We start from the raw sequence: 22590 nt of genomic DNA on the forward strand, positions 1-22590 counted from the left end.
GGACACAGTCATACAGTGTCCTCGATGTCAGCCACCAGCCAGCAGCAGGTGTCTGGAGACAGGGGGCACCTCTGTGCTGGACTCCCCCCCCCGTCTCCTCCGCCTCTGGCCACCTTTGTTGGGGAAAGACTGGCCGTGAAGAGCGAGCCGACAGCCTGCCTCTCAGCTCGTACGTCCACACTACCGAGACACAAATTCCTTTAATCAGAATGCATCTGCTCTGGCATCATGATCTCCTTCTTTTCTCTGCTCACTCCAAGCACCTTTGGAGTATCTTTTCCCACACCTCAGTTTCAATTCAAAACCTTCTTTGGGTTTTTCCTGCATGAGCAGTAAAAATAAGCACCAGTCTCTGAGTCCCTTCACTCCATTTGATAATCCTACTGTTGTTTTCAGTGGTCCTCTATGGGGCTGCTGTTCCCTGGCAACAGCATCTCTCTCCCCATCCACAGCTTCTCCCCTCCTCTGTCTCCTCACCCCACTCTCTATACCCCAACTCTCCCCTCACATTAATTATTCAGTCCCTTGCTTCACTTGCATCCAGCCAATCATATCACTCTTGCCCAGTTTCTCTGCAAAGCATGCTGCTGGCTGCATTTTCCCATCAGACACTTCTGTCTATAATTTAGGCTTTTTTGTGCCTCTAGTGGTTCAACTAATAAATCCATAGTAGTAATTATGCGCAGGTTAATTTTTTTTTTTTTTTTATCCCTTTTTACATATAAAGCATAATTGACCTTAATTTTGTGGCGCTCCTGCTGTGATGCCTTTAAAACTCAAGGTCGTTCTCATCTCTGTAGCTGAAAGATTTTGTTTTTTTTCAGGCGGTTTAATGACAATCTGAACCTGATTTTGTTGCAAACCTGGTAGTTGGGTTTGCATCATATATTATATTGTCTATGGTTTACATTAGAACATATCTTTAATATCGGTGCAAGCATGACTGACGGACACGCGATATTCAACAGACACCGCAAGTGAACATGAGCTGCATGCACAGCGAGAGGATTCCCTGCAATCTACTTCCGTTTTCGCATCCATTTTTTTTTTTTTTTTTTTTTTATTTTTTTTTTTGAAAGACTAGTGACTCTCAAAGTGGGGTCCGGGTTCCAGACAGGTCCGGGGTATGCTGCAAGGAGGTCTATAAAACATTTTCAGAATAATTGATTTAATAATTTTATTTAATTGTATGTGTAATTTTATTTATATTTACAAAAGGTTTCATAGTTCAAAAAAAAATTTTAAATCGAAAATAGATCATAGTCAAGTATCTTTTTTTGGGGCTATATGGCATGTTTGAACAATATGAGATGAATCAAAGTGCTTTCCAGTTGAGGCAGATGGGTTAAAATCTGCTGCAATACATGTTTACCTGATTAAATAAGTGAAAGGTACATAAAAGGCAGTAGCTTGCATAAAGTAATACAACAAAACAGAAGGCCTCATAAAAAGAAGGCAGGATTAAAATAAAAGGCCAAAATAACAGAGCAAGAGCAAAGTAGTCTTGAAGATGGAGAATATAGGGAAAAAACAATACCTGTAGCTTCACCTGGTTTATGTTGTAATCAAATGAATTATATATCAGTAAAATACTCAAATTACACTAGTTATGTAAAATTATATCAAGGGACACAGGCCCACATGAAGGGATCCCTGGTAGAAAAAGATTGAAAACCTCTATTTTACGCAGTTGTAGAGAATTTAAACTTTTTAACAATGCAGCTTTCATTTTTCTTAAACTAGGCACAAATAATTGACTGTTTTGTGTGTCATTTATTTTCATTAATTATCTTGCACATTGAACACAACTTTTGTACATCCCCTGCTTAATAGTTTTGCACATCTTGCACAACATTTGTACAGCTTCATCAAAACAGCTTTATTGTACATATTTGTTATATTACAGTACTTTTAAAATAGTAAAGGGGCAGGGTTATTGTGTTAAAGAGCTGCTCCTTTTTGCACTTGTAAAACAAGGCAAGTTCAATTTCAGTGAAAACCTACTTTGTAATAAATAGGCCTACTTTCTTGATTCTGATGGGATTTTCTTCTTAAAACGATTGATACACACTACACTCTAACAGTTATCAACCTCTTTTATTTTCCCTAATTCCCCCTCTTCATATCTGCAATTCGTTGCTTTTTATTGTAATGTTCCTAAATTCCCATTACTTCTCACTGTCACGAGCAAAACAAAACCTTTCTTATGGTAGTCTTTCAAATTGTTGATGCGCATGCGTGACGCAGCTACGTGGAACGCAAAGAGCAAACTGTGAAAAACAATTTCTATTAAACCCTTAACAGTAAATCAACTGAAATGATACATTTACAAAACATGAACATACACCATCTCGTGTTTTTTTTTTGCTGTTTTGTTATGTTACGAGTTAATCCACAATGTGTTTAAGATATATTTTCGTCCTGCGCAGTTCCGGTGTAGCAGAGAGGAGCTCCCATTGGCTGCAGTGCAGGAGGGGGGACTATCTTGACGCTCAATTTTAGGAGATTCTCCGCTGTCTGCCAGTACTGTACTGTATTGGAGATGCCAAGATGGCTGCAAGCAATTATTTCGGCTTCACACATGGTGCCGGTCCACAATACAGGTAATACAAGTGATGCAGGTTGGTGTCAGCGTGTGTTTTGAGTCACATTTGTCAGCCGTTGATGTGTAACGGTCGGCGGGGTGATTTCACTGCGCGGCGGTGCTGAGGCAGCTAGCTCGAGCCGCTAGTCCGGTGAGCTAACGTTAGCTAGCTGAGCTCGCAGGCCAGCGTTTACCGACACGCTGCCTGACATTAGGTGAACACCGGTCCGGTTATCTTCAGCTACTAATGCCTCAGCGTTTTACCACTCGACATACTTAACCGTCAAACAAAAATAAGGCTTTAGTAAGTGTCACGCAGTTAAACGAGGAGGGTGTAGTTGTGACGGCTGATATTTTAGGATTAAGAAGGCTAACGCTGGTTGAGCTGTACTGAAGGTCCCGTGTCTTACAAACACTGCACTTATCTTTTTTAAAATTGTATTGTTTTATTAGCTGTTGTTAAATCAGTTGATTCACTGATCAAAAATAAATGAAAAATAAATTAAGGTAAAAGAGACACACGTGTGAACACGCAAGGTTTGCCTAATTAGGTATATAAGAAGTCAGAATCAGAAATATTGATCCCGGGGGGAAATTGTGGAATAAAAAAAAGAGTAAACTGGCAACAAACAAAATAAAATAAAGCTATAAGATTTGCATATATTTATAGGTTTGTTTTTGTTTTTTTTTAAACTACATATTTTTAAGTTAAATATTGTTTTAAGTTTGTAAATATTGTTGTTATTTTTTTGAAAGTGGTAATTTAAAAGTGGGCAAATTCTTTTGATTTACTTTTTTTATGATTGTAAAAATGATCTTAAATAATAAGCACATTAATATACATACTTATTTATTCTAGGAGAAATTTGGATTTTTAAATATTAGTGACAAATCTGGTTCTTTGAGTGAAATGTTCTTGCTAAAATATCTTTGGAGATCCGACTGAAAATCAGTCCAGAAGATAGTCATTTGTATACATTGAAACAATAAGTCTAATGTTTCCACCATATTTTTTTATTTGTCTGTCATGTTAACAATGTATCCAGTCAACAGTGAAACTCCAGCTGTATGGACTGGTGTTATGCAAGTTTATGTGACAGGTAAATTGTTTAGCTTGTCATTTTGCCAGGTAATTAGATGTAATTAGCATGTAATGTAATTATCAATCACTGCAGTTAGTGAACTATAAAGGTTTCCTGTTTGGTTTCTCCTGACAAGCCAACAGACCTGACAAACAGGAGAGGACTGTTCTCTCTGCACCACAGAGTGCTGATGTCTTCATTTTCTCTGTACATGTTATGCCCTTACTTTACTTACTAGAGTCTGCACTTCTCCTGATATTAAATTCACTGGTGATCATTATTAAATTCTAATCATAATTCTTGATTGAATTGATGTTTGGATACAAAATCATAAAAATGCCAAAATATTAAATACATCCATATGATAACATGCTACCAGTATCTAAACGTTAAAAAGGTGTGTAAATTATTTTAAGATTTAGTTTTAAGAAAGCAGTGAGCAAGAGAGTGAGAATGAGATGTGCAATTTAAAGTGACTAGAGTCATTCTTTTATGTGTAAGGCAACATCAGGCTTGACTTAAAAACTGATGATTGATTAAAATGTGAATGGTGCACTAGCAACTTGGTAAAAAAAAAAAGAAAATCTTCCCAATTAACAGATGTAGCAAGTAATCTACAATTCTACAATTCTACAATTTCATTTAGCAGACGCTTTTATCCAAAGCGACGTACAACACAAGCAAGAATTTAGACTTAAGGAAAAAACCCTTAGTAAGTGCAAAAAGTGCTTCAGGTGTGATTGGGCACAGGTATTCCCGCCTAGTGGCAGAGAAAGTGCCCCACACCCCCCCCCCCCTTTTTTTTTTTTTTTTTTAAACCAAAGTAATAACCAGTAGCGATCTCAGCATCTGAGATTCAACAATCTCAGTATCACTACTTACGATGACAGTCAACATACAACATCACACAACTTTGTCAGTGCTAGATAATCATTAGGTGCTGGGTTTTGGACCTTCTGACTTAATTTACCCCAAAGGGCAAAGCGGAGAAGAGTCAGGTTAAGTGCCTGTAACCATACAACTTCTTGGCGTAGCAAATGTGAAATACTGTATCTTAAAACAGCTGACATGCTTGTTCATTGCCCCCTCAGCTGTGCCGTGTGATTACATGTTGGATACCACATTGTGTGTCTACAGTGAACGGGCAGACATACTGTAGATATAGAACTGAATTAAATAGATCAGCTCCATTGTCAGTTATGCCCAGTCCAGCTGTCTGATGCTACATCAGCATGATACCATATATCAGTGTCAGATTGAATAGTTCTGCCCATTGGTAGCAGAATTTCCCATGTTGACCTCACACACCCAGAGATATTAAAGTCTTTGCTACGACAGCATAACTAAGTATAGGTGATGAATATAGAAAAACTGCCGGGTCAGTCGATGTTATCTTAAGTTAAAGCATTTAATGCAATTACATTTCTGTTATCAAGACACAGACTCCACACATCAGAGGCTCCATACAGTCAATTTGCTAATCAGCGTCCACGTCAGCATAGCTACAGCAAAATCTGCAATGAAAAATGGGTCATAAAGAGCATTGTTTAATGGTGTTTCTTTGCCTTATCATCAAGCATGTCTTAAAAAATTGAGACAGTCCGAAGTCTTTAAAACGTCACAACTGGAGTGTCTGAATATTCTCACACATCAAAGATTGAAAGGCAAAAAAAATCCATGATTTAAATGTGATTCAGCAATTTTACAAATAAATGTTGTTAATTATTTACCACAGCAGCAAAAAACATTAGTAGTCTATTTTATACATCAGATTGTCAATTCTTTTTTCCTTTATTTTCATGGTATATTGTAATATATCCCAACCTTATCTGTAATTTGTAATATACAATGAGTTAGTATTAAGGTTTGCTCTCCATTTAGTATCAGGAAAGCATGAGTATCTCTCGTCCAGAGCTTTAAATATTTATCACTGAGGCATTCCTAATGCAGTTTTGGTAGCAGGGATGTGTCAGAGCAGATAAGTAGGTCAACAGCTGAGCGTTCAACCCAACTTATTGATTTCTTTTCCTGTTTATTTTTGGGTGAAATACCAGCGCACGACAAAACATGCGGCACTAACATAATCTCATTACTAGATTATGGAAATTCTTGCCCCCAGTAATGAAATTACGGCAATTCTATCGAGAAACTGTTAAGTGACTCAATGAACAATGAACAGACTGTCAACTAGGAAAGTCCCTTTGTGGTACTCTTAAAATTTTCCTGTATGTTTTGTTTACGTCAGATCCAGTATATTTTTTCGTAGAATAAGATAGTGTTACGATTACTATCACAGCATTTTGAGTCTATGCTCTTTAATGACCTTAAGGTGTCATTTAGCTTTAGCCCGCTGATGTTCATCTCGTTTATCGAGACTGAAATCTTAATAAAGATGCAGATGTCATCAGTTAATGATGTTGTTGCCAGTAACTGCCAACCCCATCCCAAACCATGCTAACAAGGCTGCTGTGGCGTTATCAGCTGATGAAAATGAAAGATTAATCAGAGGGCAATGCAGGGCGGTTCAGTGAGTCGCATTACTTGAGTGATCACAATTTTGTCCTCCAAAATTGATTGATCTTGGTTCAGTGTTGACATGTCGGATTAGATTTGTGCCTGTTTTTAGCCAGACTAACTGCACGACTCATGTTGGTCTGCTAGTTTGTAAGTTGGTCGTTTGGTTGGTCCAGCACTTTAGTAAAGATGTGAAGGTGATCTCTTTGGTGAGATTAGTATTTACTATTCTTCCTAAGTGAAAGACACTTTAAGGTCCAGCGTGTATGATTTATTGTCAGAAATTTAGTTGTAATTTAACATGTATATTTTCTTTAGTGTATAATCATTGGAAAACAAGAATCATTGTGTGTTTGTTACCTTAGAATGAGATTTTTACATCCAGGGAGCGGGTCGTCATTTATGGAGATCAGCATGTTTCTGCAATAGACCAGAATGGACAAAACAAACTCTGGCTCCAGATAAGACGACTTGCATCTTAGCGAAACTGCTTTATTCTGTGTTTTTTGCTGTTTGCATTTCCTGGTCAATTTTTTTTTTATGGAGAGACCTCCACCGAGGGCTTCTGTTAAATTACTCCTGAAAGAAGAACACTTAAGTAAATCTAGCCGGATAAGGTTTTAGGTGGTTGCCCTTCACAGCTAGACGGCACCAAATCCCCCCTAAATCTTACACACTTCACCCTTAAACATAAACACATTTGAAGAACTTTTGTTTTTTTTTGGTGTTATTAAAAAAAAAAAAAATCGGGAGCAGGTAAACTGTTGTTGCAAAAATGGATGAATTATATTATTTGCATTTTTTAAAAGTAGCCCAAGTTGTTAACCAGTCTCACTGTTAAGGAGGCACCAGGGTCAGTTGCAGTTAAAATTTACAGAAATATCGGGCGCCTCGTGGTTCAGTGGATAGAGCAGCGCCCAATGTGCAGAGGCTATGTCGAGGTTCGAGTCTGGCCTGGCCCTTTGCTGCATGTCTCCCCCTCTCTCTCTGCCACGCTCACACTGTCCTATCGATTAAAGGCAATAAAAGCCCAAAAAAATGATCTTTAAAAAAAATAAAAATAAAAAATTTACAGAAATATCATGTCATGGTAAAAAAAAAAAACTGGGACTAACATGCACTAGGTGTAAATTATGGTGTAGTTGAGGACTGCACTATCAAAGCTGTTTTTTTCTTTAGTTATTTTTTATGGAAGAAAAGATTTTCTTGCACTTCTAACATGGATTAATTCAAACTGTTCACACAGTGAAAACTCAAGTAGACATGTTCAATGATGTCTTTCTTCCCTCTCCCCTCCTCCAGTGCTCAGCCTCCCCCGGCCTACTCCCACCCCTCTACAGCCAGTTACAGTGTCCAGCAGGCTCCTGCCGTGGCTCATGCAGTGACTGCGTCCTACTCTCCAGCTCCAGTCCAGGCAGCCCGGCCTGTGGTCACCGCTCCCTACCCAACCTATCAGAGCCACCAGGCTCCTCCTGACTACACCTACAGGCAGCCAGGCACCCCAGCTCCCCCACAGCCCACCACCACCCCACAGACGTACCAGGTATACTCGGACACGGTCAGTCGCTTTCTGCTGCCTTTATGATTTCTGCTTCTCAGTTTCTTATAGCATGATGTGGTCATGTTGGATTTTATGTAAAGCTTTTGTTTTGGGTCATATGATATGACTTTTTCACTTTAAGGCACTGAGTCAGACACTGCATGCCCCTTTTGTACCAGCTGTCACTGGGATGGTCTCATTTTTCACACAGTGGCTTTCATGCAGTGATATGATATGTTTTTAAAAAATATCTTGCTGCAGTTCTCTACCTAAATATGCTTTCCCATTCCATTAAATTCTCTTTTGTGAACACCAGCAGGACAATTACAGCTACGGGCGTCCTGCTGCTGTGACTACCTATGATAATAAACAGTACTACCAGACGAGTATAGCTTCGGCTCAGAGGACCCCCACCGAGAATTACTACCAGACCGGTGAGTTCATTTTTACTCTTATGTTAAGTCCAAAGATCCAAATATTAAAGGATAACTTAGGAGAATTTTCCACTGAAATGTCACGTCCGCAGCTATTGGGGTACGCTCTTGCATATGTGAGAAAAGTTGTTTGATTTTTTATTTTATTATATTTGTTCATTTCGAACATGTAAAAGAAAAAAGAGAAAAAATTAAACGAACAAGCAAACAAAGCAAAAAAAGTAATATTTACAGACAGTGTATAACATAAAGCAAAAGAAAAGGTCAAACACATGAAGACTTGGTTCACACATTCAAAAAGGAGTGAGAAGAAGTACAAACTTTCTTATTAATTTAAACATATACTTTAATTAACTAAACATACATGCATACACCCACATACCCAAACTCAAATATCAACATTTTTAATCAATATCTACACAGAAAAAACAGGATGATAAACTAGGAAAAATAAATGTGAAGTAACCAAACAAATAAACAGTCACCTCCTTAAACACCCGGTGATTGTCAAACCTACTTTTCATCCCTGTACCTGTACATCGTTTTAGCTCCACATTAAAACTGTTCCATTGTTTCACTCCACAGATTGATAAACAAAAACATTTTCTGGTGAAACAAACTCGGTAAGTTTTGAAATTAGATTTTCCCCTAAAAATATAAACCCCTGTTTTAAAGCCTCTTGCGACTCCAAAACATTTGATAAAATGCCGCAAGTGAGTCAGCATTGGTTGGGACTAAAGACTACAAGTTTAAACATTTGAAAAAATCTGGAAGTGCGGATTTGGTAAAAAATTAGTTTACCAGACCTCTTGAGCCTGATCCTCATCTCTGACTGAGGCTAGCAATTTGATGCTGCATTTTTCGCAGCCAGCAAAACACTCCCAAATCTCTGATTAAATGGGTGATGGTTGAGTTACATGGTGGAAAACAAAGTTTTGACTAAGTGGCAGCATTTGGGGCTAAAAAAATTAAAACCAAGAGAAGGTACGAAAAACTGTGGTTCCTCTAATGGCCACATGCGGCTGGCTCCAAACAGTTTGATCCCCATAGACGTTCATGTTAAAATGTCCAACTTTATAGTAGAAATAAACATGTTTTTAGCCTGGTACAAAAAATGGTTTTGGTCGCTATAGCTAATTTCAACAGTCATGGCAACTTTACAGGGATGAATCTTTATATTACAGACCTGTTTACATTTTTTAAGACCTAAAATTATGCATTAGCTTGGCTGCTTGAGTGAAAATGGGTGCTGTCCGTTGGTCACTATCATGGTGTCAACATTGACGAGGGTATCTTGGCCTAACTATGGCCTAACCCTAGATTCACTGAGTATGGGTGTAGCTGTTGCTAATTTAGTGTGTTTTCAGTTCATCAAAGTTGATTGTAATGTTTTGGTTTCCTAAAAAAGTCTTGTTCAGTGTTTGGTTGTACTTAGAGACCCTCTAAGGACTCTAATGCTCAGTTTTTTTCAGTAAATGATGTTACATTTTGTTTTAATGGTTTTAAGTCTACAGCCATAATTTTATACAGTCTATGATAAGGAAGATGAATGTCCATTGCTAAATCAGTGGAGTACTCTTTTAAAGTCTTGACGGTTGTCCTCGACTGATCTGTCAGCATGGCAGCTGTTATTTTGATTTCAGCTTAGCGTGAATGATAACGGTACCAGGATGTATGCTGGCTGAATAATAATGAAAATTTTGAGTATTGTGTGTAGTTGGAATACTTAAGTAGTTTGCTTCAGTTTCGCAGAAACAAGTTCACTTTTTACAGAGTTTCAGATGTAATAAACAGTGTAGAACAGCAACACACACCTCAGTCTTGCTGGGGGATTTGCTGGTCATCAGTCTTGGTATTATTTATTCTTATTCCCTCCTGGAGATGTGATATGATGTATGTGGAATGTGTCTGCTGCTCATTTGCTTGTGAAATGAGAATCCTTCCTGCGCTGCCAAAAACTCACTGACAGGCAGTCCCAGAGGAAGCGATGGATGTGTCAGATCTCTTTTGCTGTTTTCACACCTTACTCTAATACCCTTCCTCTCCACCTCTTCTCCCCTCTCTCCTCTTTGCCCGCCACCCTTTCCTGTATCAGTGGGAGTAAAGAGTGCTTATAGTCCAGCCCCCACCACTGTGTACAGCCAGCCTCCCCCACCTCAGAGGCAGGTAACGGCCCTGAAGCCTCTGGCCCCCTCCAGCTCTGTGTCCACTAGCTACAACATCTACCCAGTGTCCACCAGTGTCCAGCAGCCGCCCACCCCCATTTCATCCTACACCCTTGGCTCCTCATTTGGCTCCACCGTTTCAGCCACAACCTACTCAGGTAACGTAAGATTTATTTATAAAACTTCATATATCCCAAAGGAAATATTGGTGCCCAACATTCTCCATATACATGCACAAATAGATATATTCATAGCAGTGTAAATATATTGTGTATGCATACACAGTAAAGCCAAACAAAAGATGAAGGGAGATGCAAACGATACATGATTGTAACGCTTAAATGAAAGTGCACTGTAGCGGTTGCTGCGCTACAAATTGCATGCAAAAAATGTTACATGAAGGTGTGTCCTTGTAACTATGTTACAGGCACAGGAATCTGGGGTGTAGGACTCCCACGGTTATGAAAAACCTGGCATAGTTATGGAATTTCATAATCATGTTTTCCAGGCCAAGAAAACTCCTGGAATAATTAAAAATCATTGAAAGTCTTGGAAAAGTCATGGAAATTTTGTTGTGTTAATTAAAATTCTTGCAGTAGTCTTTTGTTTATAACCTTTCACGTAGTGTAGGCTCACATAATGGCAAATTTATTTAATGTAGTAATGTAGTAGTAATGTATTTGATTCGTTCGTGTCATCAACTCTTGTCCTATAATTGTCAACAAACCATTTCTTGTTTGTGTAGCAGTTCTCTTTCATAGTATTTGTTTTGTGCTCCACACTGGAAACACCTACAGCGTGACCTCATCAGAAGGAGCAGTTTATACTTGGTACGAATTTATAGGTCAGAGATAAACTTGTTGGAAAAAAAATTGCTCCTGCAAACGAGCACACTGATTGTATTGTTTTACACGCTGGTATGAGCAGGCCTTTCGTGAATGACTGCATATTTGGCCTGAGAAATAAGTTCTTGGCGATTCTTGAGAGTTTCAAGTATTTGGTTTCTGTCACAGGTGTTTAGTTGGATGAGAATTGTAAGGAAACACAAATGGAGAGCATCTGTGACAAAGAGGTGTGGGCTGACTCTGGTTGGCGGCGACAAGCCTATACAAATATTGATATCCTGCTAATTAAAGCTTTAGTTTCTTATTACATGTTTTGACACCCGTCAAAGACAATTTTGGGATTGTCTTGTCTTTGTCCTTGTCGGTTTGGATGGCGGTAAAATAAGAGTGCATCTTTTTGCTTCCATGACTCCAGACTGTTCAGAAGTGACCCAGATCTTGTATGCTTTTCTTATCTCTAATAAGTCTTCATCCTCACTCTCTTCCTCCTGCTCTCTCACCCTTAGGCATTAGCTACTCCAGTTATGACTCAACTGGCTACACCTCCACATCCACCCCCTCCTATTACCAGCCAGCCCAGCAGACACTCACCCAGCCACAGCCTCAACCTCAGCAGCAGCAGCAGCAGCAGCAGCAGCAGCAGCAACAGCAGCAGCCCCCCCCAATACAGCCGCCACCCAAGCAGCTGACAAGCTCTTCCTGGAGCAACTCGGGCAGCAACATGGTGACAGCTCCGGCTGGAAACACCTACAAAAAGCCGACGTTTCATCAGAGCAAGCTGCAGAAGCCCAAAGGGCCTCCAAAACAGCCCCAGCTCCATTACTGTGACATTTGCAAGATTAGCTGTGCAGGTCCTCAGGTAGGAGTTTATAATGATATGGGACGGGATCTTAATATTTTCACATAAAAGCTTTTTCTTTTTTGGTTCAAATAATAAAATGAGAACACATCACAATATTAACATTTAGGAGACCAGAGTACAAGAGGTCCAGTGTGTAGGATTTAGGAGGATATATGTATATAATGAGTATGTTTCTTTACTGCATAAATACCTGAAAATAAGAATGGTTGTGTTTTTGTATCCTTAGAATGAGCTGTTTACATAAGGAGTACATACATAAGGAGTGGGCGCTCATGTATGGAGATTGTCATGTTGCTCTGACATGTTTCTATAGTAGTTCAGAATGGAAAAAAACAATGACTGTAAATAGGGCCATTCACATTTTTTGCATTGGCAAACGTAGTTAGCCCCTCTGTGACAAGAGCCTCAGAAAATCCCAGATTTTTAATATCTGTAAACACAGCACAGATGGGGCTCTTAAATTGTTAATTTTTCCTCAACAGCAGTTTGTGAGCAGCAGGGTTGATAATTGATAGTCAGTCCATCCACAGCTGATCAGATTGATGGATGAACAGCTGCTCAGAGTGAATACAAACTTTTAGACCTAGCAGAATCAACAGTTAGGTTTCACTTTCAGTGCACCTGACTTTCTGCTGCTTCATTTGTGCCAGGAGTACCCTCTGTGCTCAGAGAATGAGGTGCAGTGAATAACCGAACAGTATATATATTTCTACAGCGCTCATAATGAACAGTCCAGCTCCAAAAAAAAAAAAACAACCAGCTTGTGGTGGTAGATGAATCGTGGCGGGCCGCCACAAATAATTGAATGTGTAAGGAAACCCTGGATTGTAACGTAAAACTACTTTTTTTTAATTTGGTGTTTTTACTGCTTTTAATCACCTGCTTGTTTTTGAGATTTAGGGACGTCTACGGATAACTCAGCTTCCAATAAAAACCTCCTGAACAAAAATCACTGAGGGAAATCACTGAATGTCTCAGCTGGTTGCAATTTGCAATCCCCACAGCTTGATGCCATTAAATTTCCCTATATCTTATACACTGGACCTTTAATGTGTATCTGAAAACATGTTGTAGAGTTTTCATAGTAAAAAAAAACCTAACAAATCTGCTTGTTACTGTATGTACATTTGGAAGTTTTGTCCTGCTAACTGATTTATTCACTGCATCAGACGTACCGGGAGCACCTCGATGGCCAGAAGCATAAGAAAAAGGAGGCTGCCCTTAAATCTGGGGGGCAGACAGGGGCCAGTAACGGGCCCAGAGGGGTCCAGACTCAGTTGCGCTGTGAGCTGTGTGATGTCTCCTGCACCGGAGTGGACGCCTACGCCGCCCACATCCGTGGAGCCAAACATCAGAAGGTTTGCACAGCTGTGAAGCTTTTGTCTTTCTCTTCAAGTGTTTCAATATTTGTTGTTTAAGAAAATATAGGCAGCTGCTCAAGATATTGACGTAGCATGCTTTCATTGTTGGACATGACTGTGGTGCACTCATGTGATGTTCCGTCTGAGCTGCCAAGTGTTGGAACAAAACCCACCTTAGGGATTTGGGATGGGATTAAGTATCAGCAGCCTTAAATGGTTGTATCTCCCTCTGTCTCTCATCTTTGGAAAGGTGGTGAAACTTCACACCAAGCTAGGAAAACCTATACCTTCCACTGAGCCTGTGTTGGTGAATTCAGCTCCAGTCATCACAACTTCGACAGCTGGGAAACCTCCAGCCTCCACATCCACTCCTGCAGCCGTCTCAACCACTTCAACTCCCACTGCAACACCCAAACAGGTGGCAGTAAATGCAACGGCTAAAACAACGGCACCAGTCCAGAAGAAACCAGTTCCTTCCAAAATAGCTCTCATTTGTAAGTTTGTTGATTTGTGTCCTAGATGATAAGAGAACTATTTAACTAATGCTCCACCTCAAATCTGATATTAATGTTTACCTCTCTTACACAGCTGCACAGTGCACACTTAATCCAATGCACACCTACATTAGGTGGACCCAGTTTTGACATCTGCAAAACAAATGCATTTTTCAGAAAATTGCATCACTTTATTAGCATTGTGAACCTGCAGAATTTGATAAAATAAGTCAAAGTAAATTAGTTTCTCAGTTTCGCATGTTAGTTTGAATTTTGCTCAGAGTCCCTTTATCAATATTTTTCTTCTGTCTGTGATAATTATATGTTTATTTTTTGATGTTAAAGCTTCAGCTTTGAACTTCCATTTTACTACCTATCATATTGGTGTCAAAGCAAGGTAACACGTATATAACATAAATGAATATCAAAAAATTTAAACAAGTTAAATAACTATTGGTTAACACAGAAAATCACAAAATGCTTTTTAGGATAGAATTTCTGTAGCTGTAAGACCTTGAATAGTAATTTATCAATGGTTATTTACCAACCTTTTAAGAAAAAACATATATTTCTGGTAGCTTATATCTTAAGGAAATAGGTACTATCCTTAAATTAACTCTCTAATTTGTAATATCTTGTCACGTAGCCAATAAGCCTGCCAGCGCTCCAGCAGCTGCAGTGACAGCTGCAGTGACAGTAGCAGCAGCAGCGGCAGCGGCGACGGTGGCTGCCAAGGTTGAGGAGCAGTCAGTTGAGAGGATGGAGCCTCACAGTGACGATGAGGACTGTGACAGAGCCGGAAGCCAAGGAGACATCCAGCCAGTGGGACACGACTACGTAGAGGAGGTGAGCAGGAAATGAGAGGAAAAATTACGATGTTATCATCTTTAATTACAGCTGAAGAGTACAACATAGGACCTAAATTGGAGTTAACAGTGTAGAGTAACAGATGAGAGGGGTTTTGTGCAGTTAGAATTTGTCTGTCTTGTAATCTGTAAAGTGCTCTACTAACAATAAAGTTTGGGTCTTTAGTTTTTAAACCAAATTTGTACAGCATTTGCATTGGACCCAAAAGAGTAGTTTTCAAGTTTTAACAGTAATTCTAATAAGAGTTTATTATACTTGTCAAATTGCAACAATACAGTGACATACAATATCAAATTGCTTGTGTCCTTTTCTTATAATTGGAATAAACCATAATTTATGTTGTGTTGTCTGTTCTGCTCGATGTGTATTTACCTGAACTGTGTGTCTGTTTCAGGTCCGTAACGATGACGGCAAAGTGATTCGATTCCACTGTAAACTGTGTGAGTGCAGCTTCAATGACCCCAATGCTAAAGACATGCACCTGAAGGGAAGAAGACACAGACTTCAGTACAAGGTAAGAAATTTTTCTGAGCTGATTCCTGTCTGACTGGTTACCTAGAGAGACACAATGAGCAGGGTTGAGATGCATACTTTCAAGGTTTTTGGTATTTTAGATTACAGGAACTGTTCAGCAGGGTTCTTTTCACTCTTTCTCCTCCTCTTGTTTTGGTTGGACACCAACAAATCAGGGTATTTCAGCCATTATCTATCTGATAAAGAGGGAGGTTGAATGTATGGACCGCTTTTAACAGAAGTACAGATGCGTTGCGTTTGATCTTAGCAGGTGTTCTTCTCACTTATTTTGTGCACATAATCCAGATTTCCCCAGATACTGACAGTTCTGCCAGATTACTACATGTGCATGAAATGGTGCTTTGATCACAGGTGATAGATGCTAGCTTTTAACTGTACTAGTGTGGAAATGGATGGACTGCTTTTTAAAGACAGAAATGGCTTATTAAACATAGAAATGTGTTGATGATGACACCTGCATTATGTGATAATATGAGGCTGCATTGATGCACAAAATTCACAGTCAAAAAAAGTTGGAGACATCAAAAAATACACTCTTAATCAACATTTTTTTCTTTCATTTTATACATTATCCTTATAGTCTTTCTCAGAGAGTTAACTACTCTTTTTTTATTCTGCAGTATACAAAGCGTATTTGAAAACTCTGAAAAGTGCCATATAAGTCTGATGTATGTAATTATGAAAAAGTTGGCTTCTTAAAGGTTACCTGTGGAATTTCTGACCACAGTAGAGCTGTTTTTCTATGAGTTTGTCCCTATTTTGCTGTATGCTCATCGTTTACATGATACACTATTCTACCAGTGGCGTCATGCCGTCACACTAATTAGCAGGTGGCAATAGTCAGAGAAGAGGAAGAAGAAGGCCACAAGAAAATTCATATTAGGATTGTAAATCACAAGTTTGATCATAAAACAATATTAAATTGATTAACATCACAATATTTGCTGATATCACAAAGTCTGTCATCACAGCTGTGATGATATACAGTACATCACTCCCGCTCGTGTGATTTTGCTTAAACATTGGTTTTCCAAATACTACAAAAAATGTGTTTTGGTGAGTAACACCATTACACACAATGTAAACTTAACTTTTGTGTTCTTATAAAAGAACGCCATGCACAGGACATCTTTAGAGATAATCGCTGAAGATTTTTTATGGCTCTGCATTGGCTATGGCCATGGCATCATGTTTTTGGGTTGTCCTTCTGTCCATCTGTCTGTCTGTTTGCTAGTCTGTCCATCCATCTCAAATGACACAAATGTCCACATGGACTCAAGAGTAAACTGATTCGAATTTGGTGTCCCATTCTTGTGAACCCGATATCTATAGAACATCTTGAGGAAATTTCCTCAAATTTGACACAAAGGAAAAGATTATTCTTAAATTTTATCGACACTACAAGTAATGGCTTGAGAATGAGAAGGATCCCATGTGCGCGTTCTTGTGCTATTCCCTCTACATTTTGTTCTGTTCTCCTTTCTGTAGAAGAAAGTGAACCCAGAGCTTCCCGTGGAGATCAAGCCCAGTAACCGAGCCAGGAAGCTGCAGGAGAGCAAGCTGAAGAAGCAGAAGCAGAAGGCGGTGCTGAAGAGACAGAGAGATGATGAGCAGCGCTGGCACATGGAGATGAGGTCAGGGCCATGGCCAAAGTTAGTAACTTAAACTTCTTTCCACCTTTATGTTGAATATTCAAGTTTGGTTGGCAAAGGATAGACTGAAAGAGGAAAAGGGGAAAAGATGAGAAAGATGCCTTCATTCAGGCAATATCAGAAATGGGGAAGTCCTAAAGCTGATCAGCTGACACATGCACACATGAAAAAAAAGGAATTTCTTGTTTCATTTTATTCTCTTTTCCTGTTTTCTTGTAAATTACAGGTTTCTTGCATGTGTAGTAAAATGCAGCACAACATGCAGAGAAAGTCATACTATTTGAATTATTTATGAGAATTTTATCATTAAAACTGTACAGCCAGATCTAATTCAGTAAATTTCCTACATACACAATTAAATGTTTGTTGCATCAGGACTGTGTTGTAATTGTTGTGTTACAAGAGGAAATGTCAGTTTTGTAAACCTGGATTACCGTTTACAAACACTAATGCTTTTGACACAAAACCTCTGCATAATGATTATCTTAATAATCAACAGTAGTTCAGAGAAAATGTTTTGGTAAAGTGTTTTTTTATGGACTGCTGTGTTCTGTTAATGGCAGCCATAATGTTCCCCTGTGGGAGTAAATGACTTTTAATGAACAACATTAAAAACCTCCCCCTCTCCTGCAGGCGTTATGAGGAGGACATGTACTGGAGGAGGATGGAGGAGGAGCAGATGTACTGGGGGGAGCAGAGACGCAGGATGGCGCCTCCACCGCTGATGAGCCGCCCTGGTATGCCAGTACCCCCTCTACTGGTGAGCGCCGCTACTGTTGTTCTTTTCTCTGTTATTTGAAAAAAAAAAAAAAAAAACTTTCACTGAAACTTTGCTCCGTTCTGTCTGTTAAGACGTGTGTGCGTCGACCAGACTCTCCTGATGACCGTCACATCATGGCCAAACACTCCACCATCTACCCAGTAGAGGAGGAGTTGCAAGCTGTTCAGAGGATTGTCTCCCACTCTGAGAGAGCCCTAAAATTGGTGTCAGACTCCCTGCTGGAGAAGGAGGCACCAGCTGTTGATACTGCTGCTACTGAAGGAGGAGAAGAAAAAGGGTAAAGAGTGACTTCTCGTTGATATTTCACATTTTTATTTGGGCATGTATGTAAAATCATTAGGGTAGTTAAAGCGTGTCATAATTTTACCAGTGGTTATTCACACATCAAAAGCATTGGCTGATGTTACAAAGAAAATTACACTGCTAAGTAGGTCCTAGATAGATACATGCATACATATATAACCTGTTTATCAGTTCATTCGCAACATTTAACATTAGTACTCATGATACTTAAAAAAAACAACCAAAAACGAGCCATCACTGTGTTTTCTGCCTGGTTACTGCCACGAAATTATTGTTTTTAACAAGACATTGCTGTGTTTTCTGCAAAGATAGGGCCACAAAAAGCGGTTGTTTTTTCGAGATATCACTGTTTTTCCAGCCTTGACAGTGTCACAAAAAGAGGTTGTTTTCTGCAGAGACATCGCTGTGTTTCCAGCTGGGATAGGGCCATGTTTTTTTTACAGAGACATGCTGTGTTTTGTGCTGGGATAGGGCTACAAATAGTGGTTGTTTTTTGCTGAGCCATTGGCGTGCTTACAGACGGGTTACGAGACACCAATGCGTTTCCTGCTGGGGTTAGTGCCATGAAAAGCCGTTGTTTCTTTACTTTACTTTATTTTTCCAGCAGTGATTGTACCACCAAAGCGGGTATTTTAAGTCAAAATGCATTTTTTTCCCAAAAGACAACCAAGCTTTTTTGTGCCTATCCCAAACTGCCTGTGAACCACAGAATTGTTGAAACAAAGTTTCAACATGTGTGGTTTGCAGAAATGTGCAATGCCAACATTTATTCTGGCAACTGTGTTGAGACACTTAATTTGAGTCAATATATTATTACATAGCAACTAAAGACAGTACATTGAAACGATCAATTATGGAATACATAAAACCATCGATAGCTGATAAACCTTGAAATGTTAATAAGTTAATAAAAATGAAGTATAAGTTTACAACCTTGTATGTTGAAAACACAACCAGTATCTCTGGTATCATATATCATTCAGAATACACACACTTACATAGAAGTTCATGTCACACTTCAGCTGAAATGTTTGTTTCTCCTGCCAGTACTGAGAACTCAGGACGGCTGCTTAAAGGCGTGATGAGGGTGGGCATCCTGGCCAAAGGCCTGCTGCTGCGTGGAGACAGAAATGTTGAGCTCATCCTGCTGACTGCTAAGAAACCCACCATCTCTTTACTGAAGAATATCGCCAAGCAGCTTCCCAAAGAACTGGAGGTAAGAAAGTGACGGCAGTTGTTTTAGGACGTTGGTTGAAGTTGAGGGAGGGAAGAATTGTGGTAAACTTGGAATTCACAACACTAACATTCTTACATTTTAAGTTTGATCTTAATTTATTAAAAAGTTTCGGGTGTAGGATCATATGGATGACCAAAAAGGTCCAGAAAAAGCTTACTTTAACGGTGGTTTGCTTTGTATCATGTTGTCAGATGCAGTGTATTTTTGAAAAGAGGAAATTGTCATCCACTGCCTTATGACTTGTGTCATAAGAGCTGCTAGTTATGTAACAAACAGCATGGGAATGAAAAGTTTACACTGCATAAAAAACAAACAAAACCAAACATTGTTGTAGTAATCGCAGTGCTGCCACGTGTTAAAACCAGAAAAAAATTCCACTTCTGAATCACTTCGTCCTAGATGGGTTTTTCTCACATGCTAGAGCAGTTTATTTATCATCGGTGAACATGTACAGCTTTCCTTAACAGCCAGAAACAACACAGCAGTTTATCCTCCTCACTGGTATTGATGATTATAATGACAAACATCTTAACAGTGAAAGTAAATCGCTAGAGGTGACTTTCTGTGGATAAACAGTATAATGTTTTTGTGGTCCAGAACTGCTGCTCTGTAAAGTTAATTGAGTAAATTAGGCCTGTCACGATAATTTTGTTACCGGCTTATCATAGGACATATGGACCTGATATGGATGTGGATATGGCTATGATTACGTAAGAACATCACCAGCATTTCACCAACACAAGGCCAGAATGAACAGCAAATTTGATTTTGTTTTTGTTGGCCAAAATGCCAAGTAAAGTGTGTTTTTAAAAATATGTTTATTATTATCATATTCCATTGTCTGAATATTCTTAATATTTAGAAGTTCATTATTTTTTTTAAGGATGTAGTTGCATTATTATGCCAGGGTTTCCCACACATTCATTTATTAAAATGAAGCTGAGCTGTTTATTAGGAGCACTATTGGAATATAGGCTACTGTATATACCATGGGATAATTCAATACACTACCCTCTTGGAGCACAGAGCATATTCTGGGCACAGATGGAGCAGCAGAACGCCAGGCACAGTGAGAAATAAACTTCATCTTTAATTTTTGCTGGTTCTAAATGTTTGCATCCAATCTGCAGCAGCTCCTCCTCCCATCTGTCGATCTGATATGGGATAATATATCATCCAGCAAAAGTTCTTATCGTGACAGGCTTAGTGTAAATAATTTTTTTAATTTCTTATTTATTCTTAGAGGACTACTGATTTTACTATGTCTTTACTGTGTGGTTTCTTGCTCCGGAAGAGATTTTTGCGTGTTCACAGATGACTGAATGACCTCTAGCTTAAAGAAAAAAACTCTGACTTTTATGAGTTCACTGGCAATTCCATTTAAGCTCCACACGCACAGAGGATTGGACCAAATACAAGGTTGTGATGTGTTGTAATTCCTCACTCTTCCTCCCTCCTGCTTTAGCTGTAATGAGAGTTTTATTAAAGATGCTTTTGACTGATCTTTAGATTCCCTGCCTGGTTATGACACCTGAATCCTACAGAGTGAGATGGGGGCTTTTTCTTCTTAACCTGGCCCATTGCTTTCCTAAATATTTCAACTCTAATGATTTAATGAATTGTTGAGAAAAATATTTATGGTAATGTCGTGAACCCTGTTTAAATAAGGGAACTACCTTAAGAGACAAAAGAAATTGCACAACCCAGGGTTAAACAACATAACAGTATCGCCCTGTAACCTTTGCCAAACAAGGCTATTCTTTGCCCCTACACCCCTCCTCCTCTGTAGTGAGTAATCCCAAGTGTCCTTTTAACCGGCAGACATTTTCTGAAGATCAGTATGAGGTGCAGGCTCACCCCGAGGAGGCGAACATCGTGATATTTTCAAGCAAGGAGCCCAAAATGCAGGTGACCATTTCTCTCACCTCGCCGCTGATGAGGGAGGACCCTGCTACTGAGAAGGACAAGCAGGCAGCAGGAAAAGCGGCTGAGAAAGGTTAGAGAAGCCAAAGCTTTCAGTACCAGACAACCAGATGTAAGCAATGTGTGCAAAACACTTATATATATTTATATACCCCTTGCTTCACCCTTCCACCCATAAGCAGCCTAAACTTTTAGGCTGAAAAGCTCTTAAATTGCACAAAATGAGAGGTGGGACTTTTAACCAAGCCCACATTCAAGTTGTTTTGTTTCTTTAACCCCTAAAATAAGAATTAACTCACACATTCATTTGTCCCACTTTTTTCATTTCCCCCATTTTTTGCAGTTACACTAGTCCCCAATTTCTTTATTTCTTTTCCACAACATGGGAATCAAAAGCCGGGCTCTCCGACCTTTCTGTGCCACGAGGGTGTGTGTTTGTCCTGTGAACACATGCTCAGATAAAACCTTTGAGAAAGTATAATAATAGACTGAAAGTGATGATCAGTGTTCAGATAATGCCCAGGGATGAAAATGCCTCAAATGATCTTACTGTTTTTATCAAATTTATTTTTAGACTTGCGAAACGTTTTGCTTCTTGTTGCACTCTGGTCACAATACCTCGATGAGGGGACTCTGAGGTCCAGTGACTTCCCACTCCCTCGTCTCTCATCCCTGCATCACACTGTGGCATTATCAATGAAAAGGTGATGGAGTGTCATTTTATCGCCTCACAATGATCCGTATTCAAATGATAAAAAGTAAATCCATGATCATTGCTTCCCCCTCATTCAACAATCAAGGTAATCTCTGAGATCATTGTGTTGCAAACACTCCTCCGCCTGCTCCAATAATGTCAGTATTTAAATGTGTTTTTTTTCCCATTTGGAAAACATGGTAGATGTTTTCTGTGGCTTTTATTTTATAAATTTTGTTTGGGTTTGTTGATCAGTGCCCCTACTTCTGTATCAGCAGACCTAGGCAAGCCAATGGCTGATCTGAAGACCACACTTGTTCACATACCACTAAGAATAGAAACACTAAAGGAACCAGGTCGCCCATGTTTATTAAGCTTTTCAGAGGAGGAAACCCCTCTTGTTCACTGTCATCAGAGGGGATTCACCACTGCTAAATCTAATCTCCCCTCTCTAAGAGGCATGATAAATATGGGTCTTTGATTCTAAGTGGTATGGTAGTGTAGACTTCAAAAAAGTGGCTTTGTTTTTGTTGTATTTCCCCTGTAAGAACGCTGATGTCCTGTTGTTGCTTCAGTTCTAGTGAACATAGAAGTGTGGAAAGCCCCCAGGCTAATCTTGTAAAATATGACTTCATCACATTCATCCTTAACCACATTAAATGTTTTGGACATATCTGTCATTTGTCATATGTGGGTGACTTTACAGTTTTGTAAATGT

General features: G+C 39.2%; 1 protein-coding gene across 6 annotated transcripts in view; it reads left to right on the top strand.

Moving 5' to 3' along the window:
- The first annotated feature begins 2490 nt into the window (after positions 1-2490).
- The window catches only part of zfr2 (zinc finger RNA binding protein 2), a 28074-nt gene continuing 7974 nt past the window's right edge, over positions 2491-22590 (top strand). The window contains exons 1-14 of one of the 6 annotated variants that reach the window (XM_042516864.1): positions 2491-2603; positions 7483-7738; positions 8037-8154; positions 10250-10477; positions 11671-12023; positions 13196-13384; positions 13638-13881; positions 14528-14727; positions 15143-15262; positions 16771-16934; positions 17568-17694; positions 17787-17992; positions 19066-19234; positions 21077-21251. In XM_042516864.1, the coding sequence (XP_042372798.1) occupies positions 2551-2603; positions 7483-7738; positions 8037-8154; positions 10250-10477; positions 11671-12023; positions 13196-13384; positions 13638-13881; positions 14528-14727; positions 15143-15262; positions 16771-16934; positions 17568-17694; positions 17787-17992; positions 19066-19234; positions 21077-21251 (2602 nt within the window). In that variant the 5' untranslated portion in view covers positions 2491-2550. The remainder of the gene's footprint in view (positions 2604-7482; positions 7739-8036; positions 8155-10249; positions 10478-11670; positions 12024-13195; positions 13385-13637; positions 13882-14527; positions 14728-15142; positions 15263-16770; positions 16935-17567; positions 17695-17786; positions 17993-19065; positions 19235-21076; positions 21252-22590) is intronic. The other 5 variants (XM_042516886.1, XM_042516871.1, XM_042516903.1 and 2 more) reach the window with 5 other exon arrangements.

Source organism: Plectropomus leopardus, chromosome 3 (assembly GCF_008729295.1).
Source record: "Plectropomus leopardus isolate mb chromosome 3, YSFRI_Pleo_2.0, whole genome shotgun sequence".
In the NCBI taxonomy this organism is placed as follows: Eukaryota; Metazoa; Chordata; class Actinopteri; order Perciformes; family Serranidae; genus Plectropomus; species Plectropomus leopardus.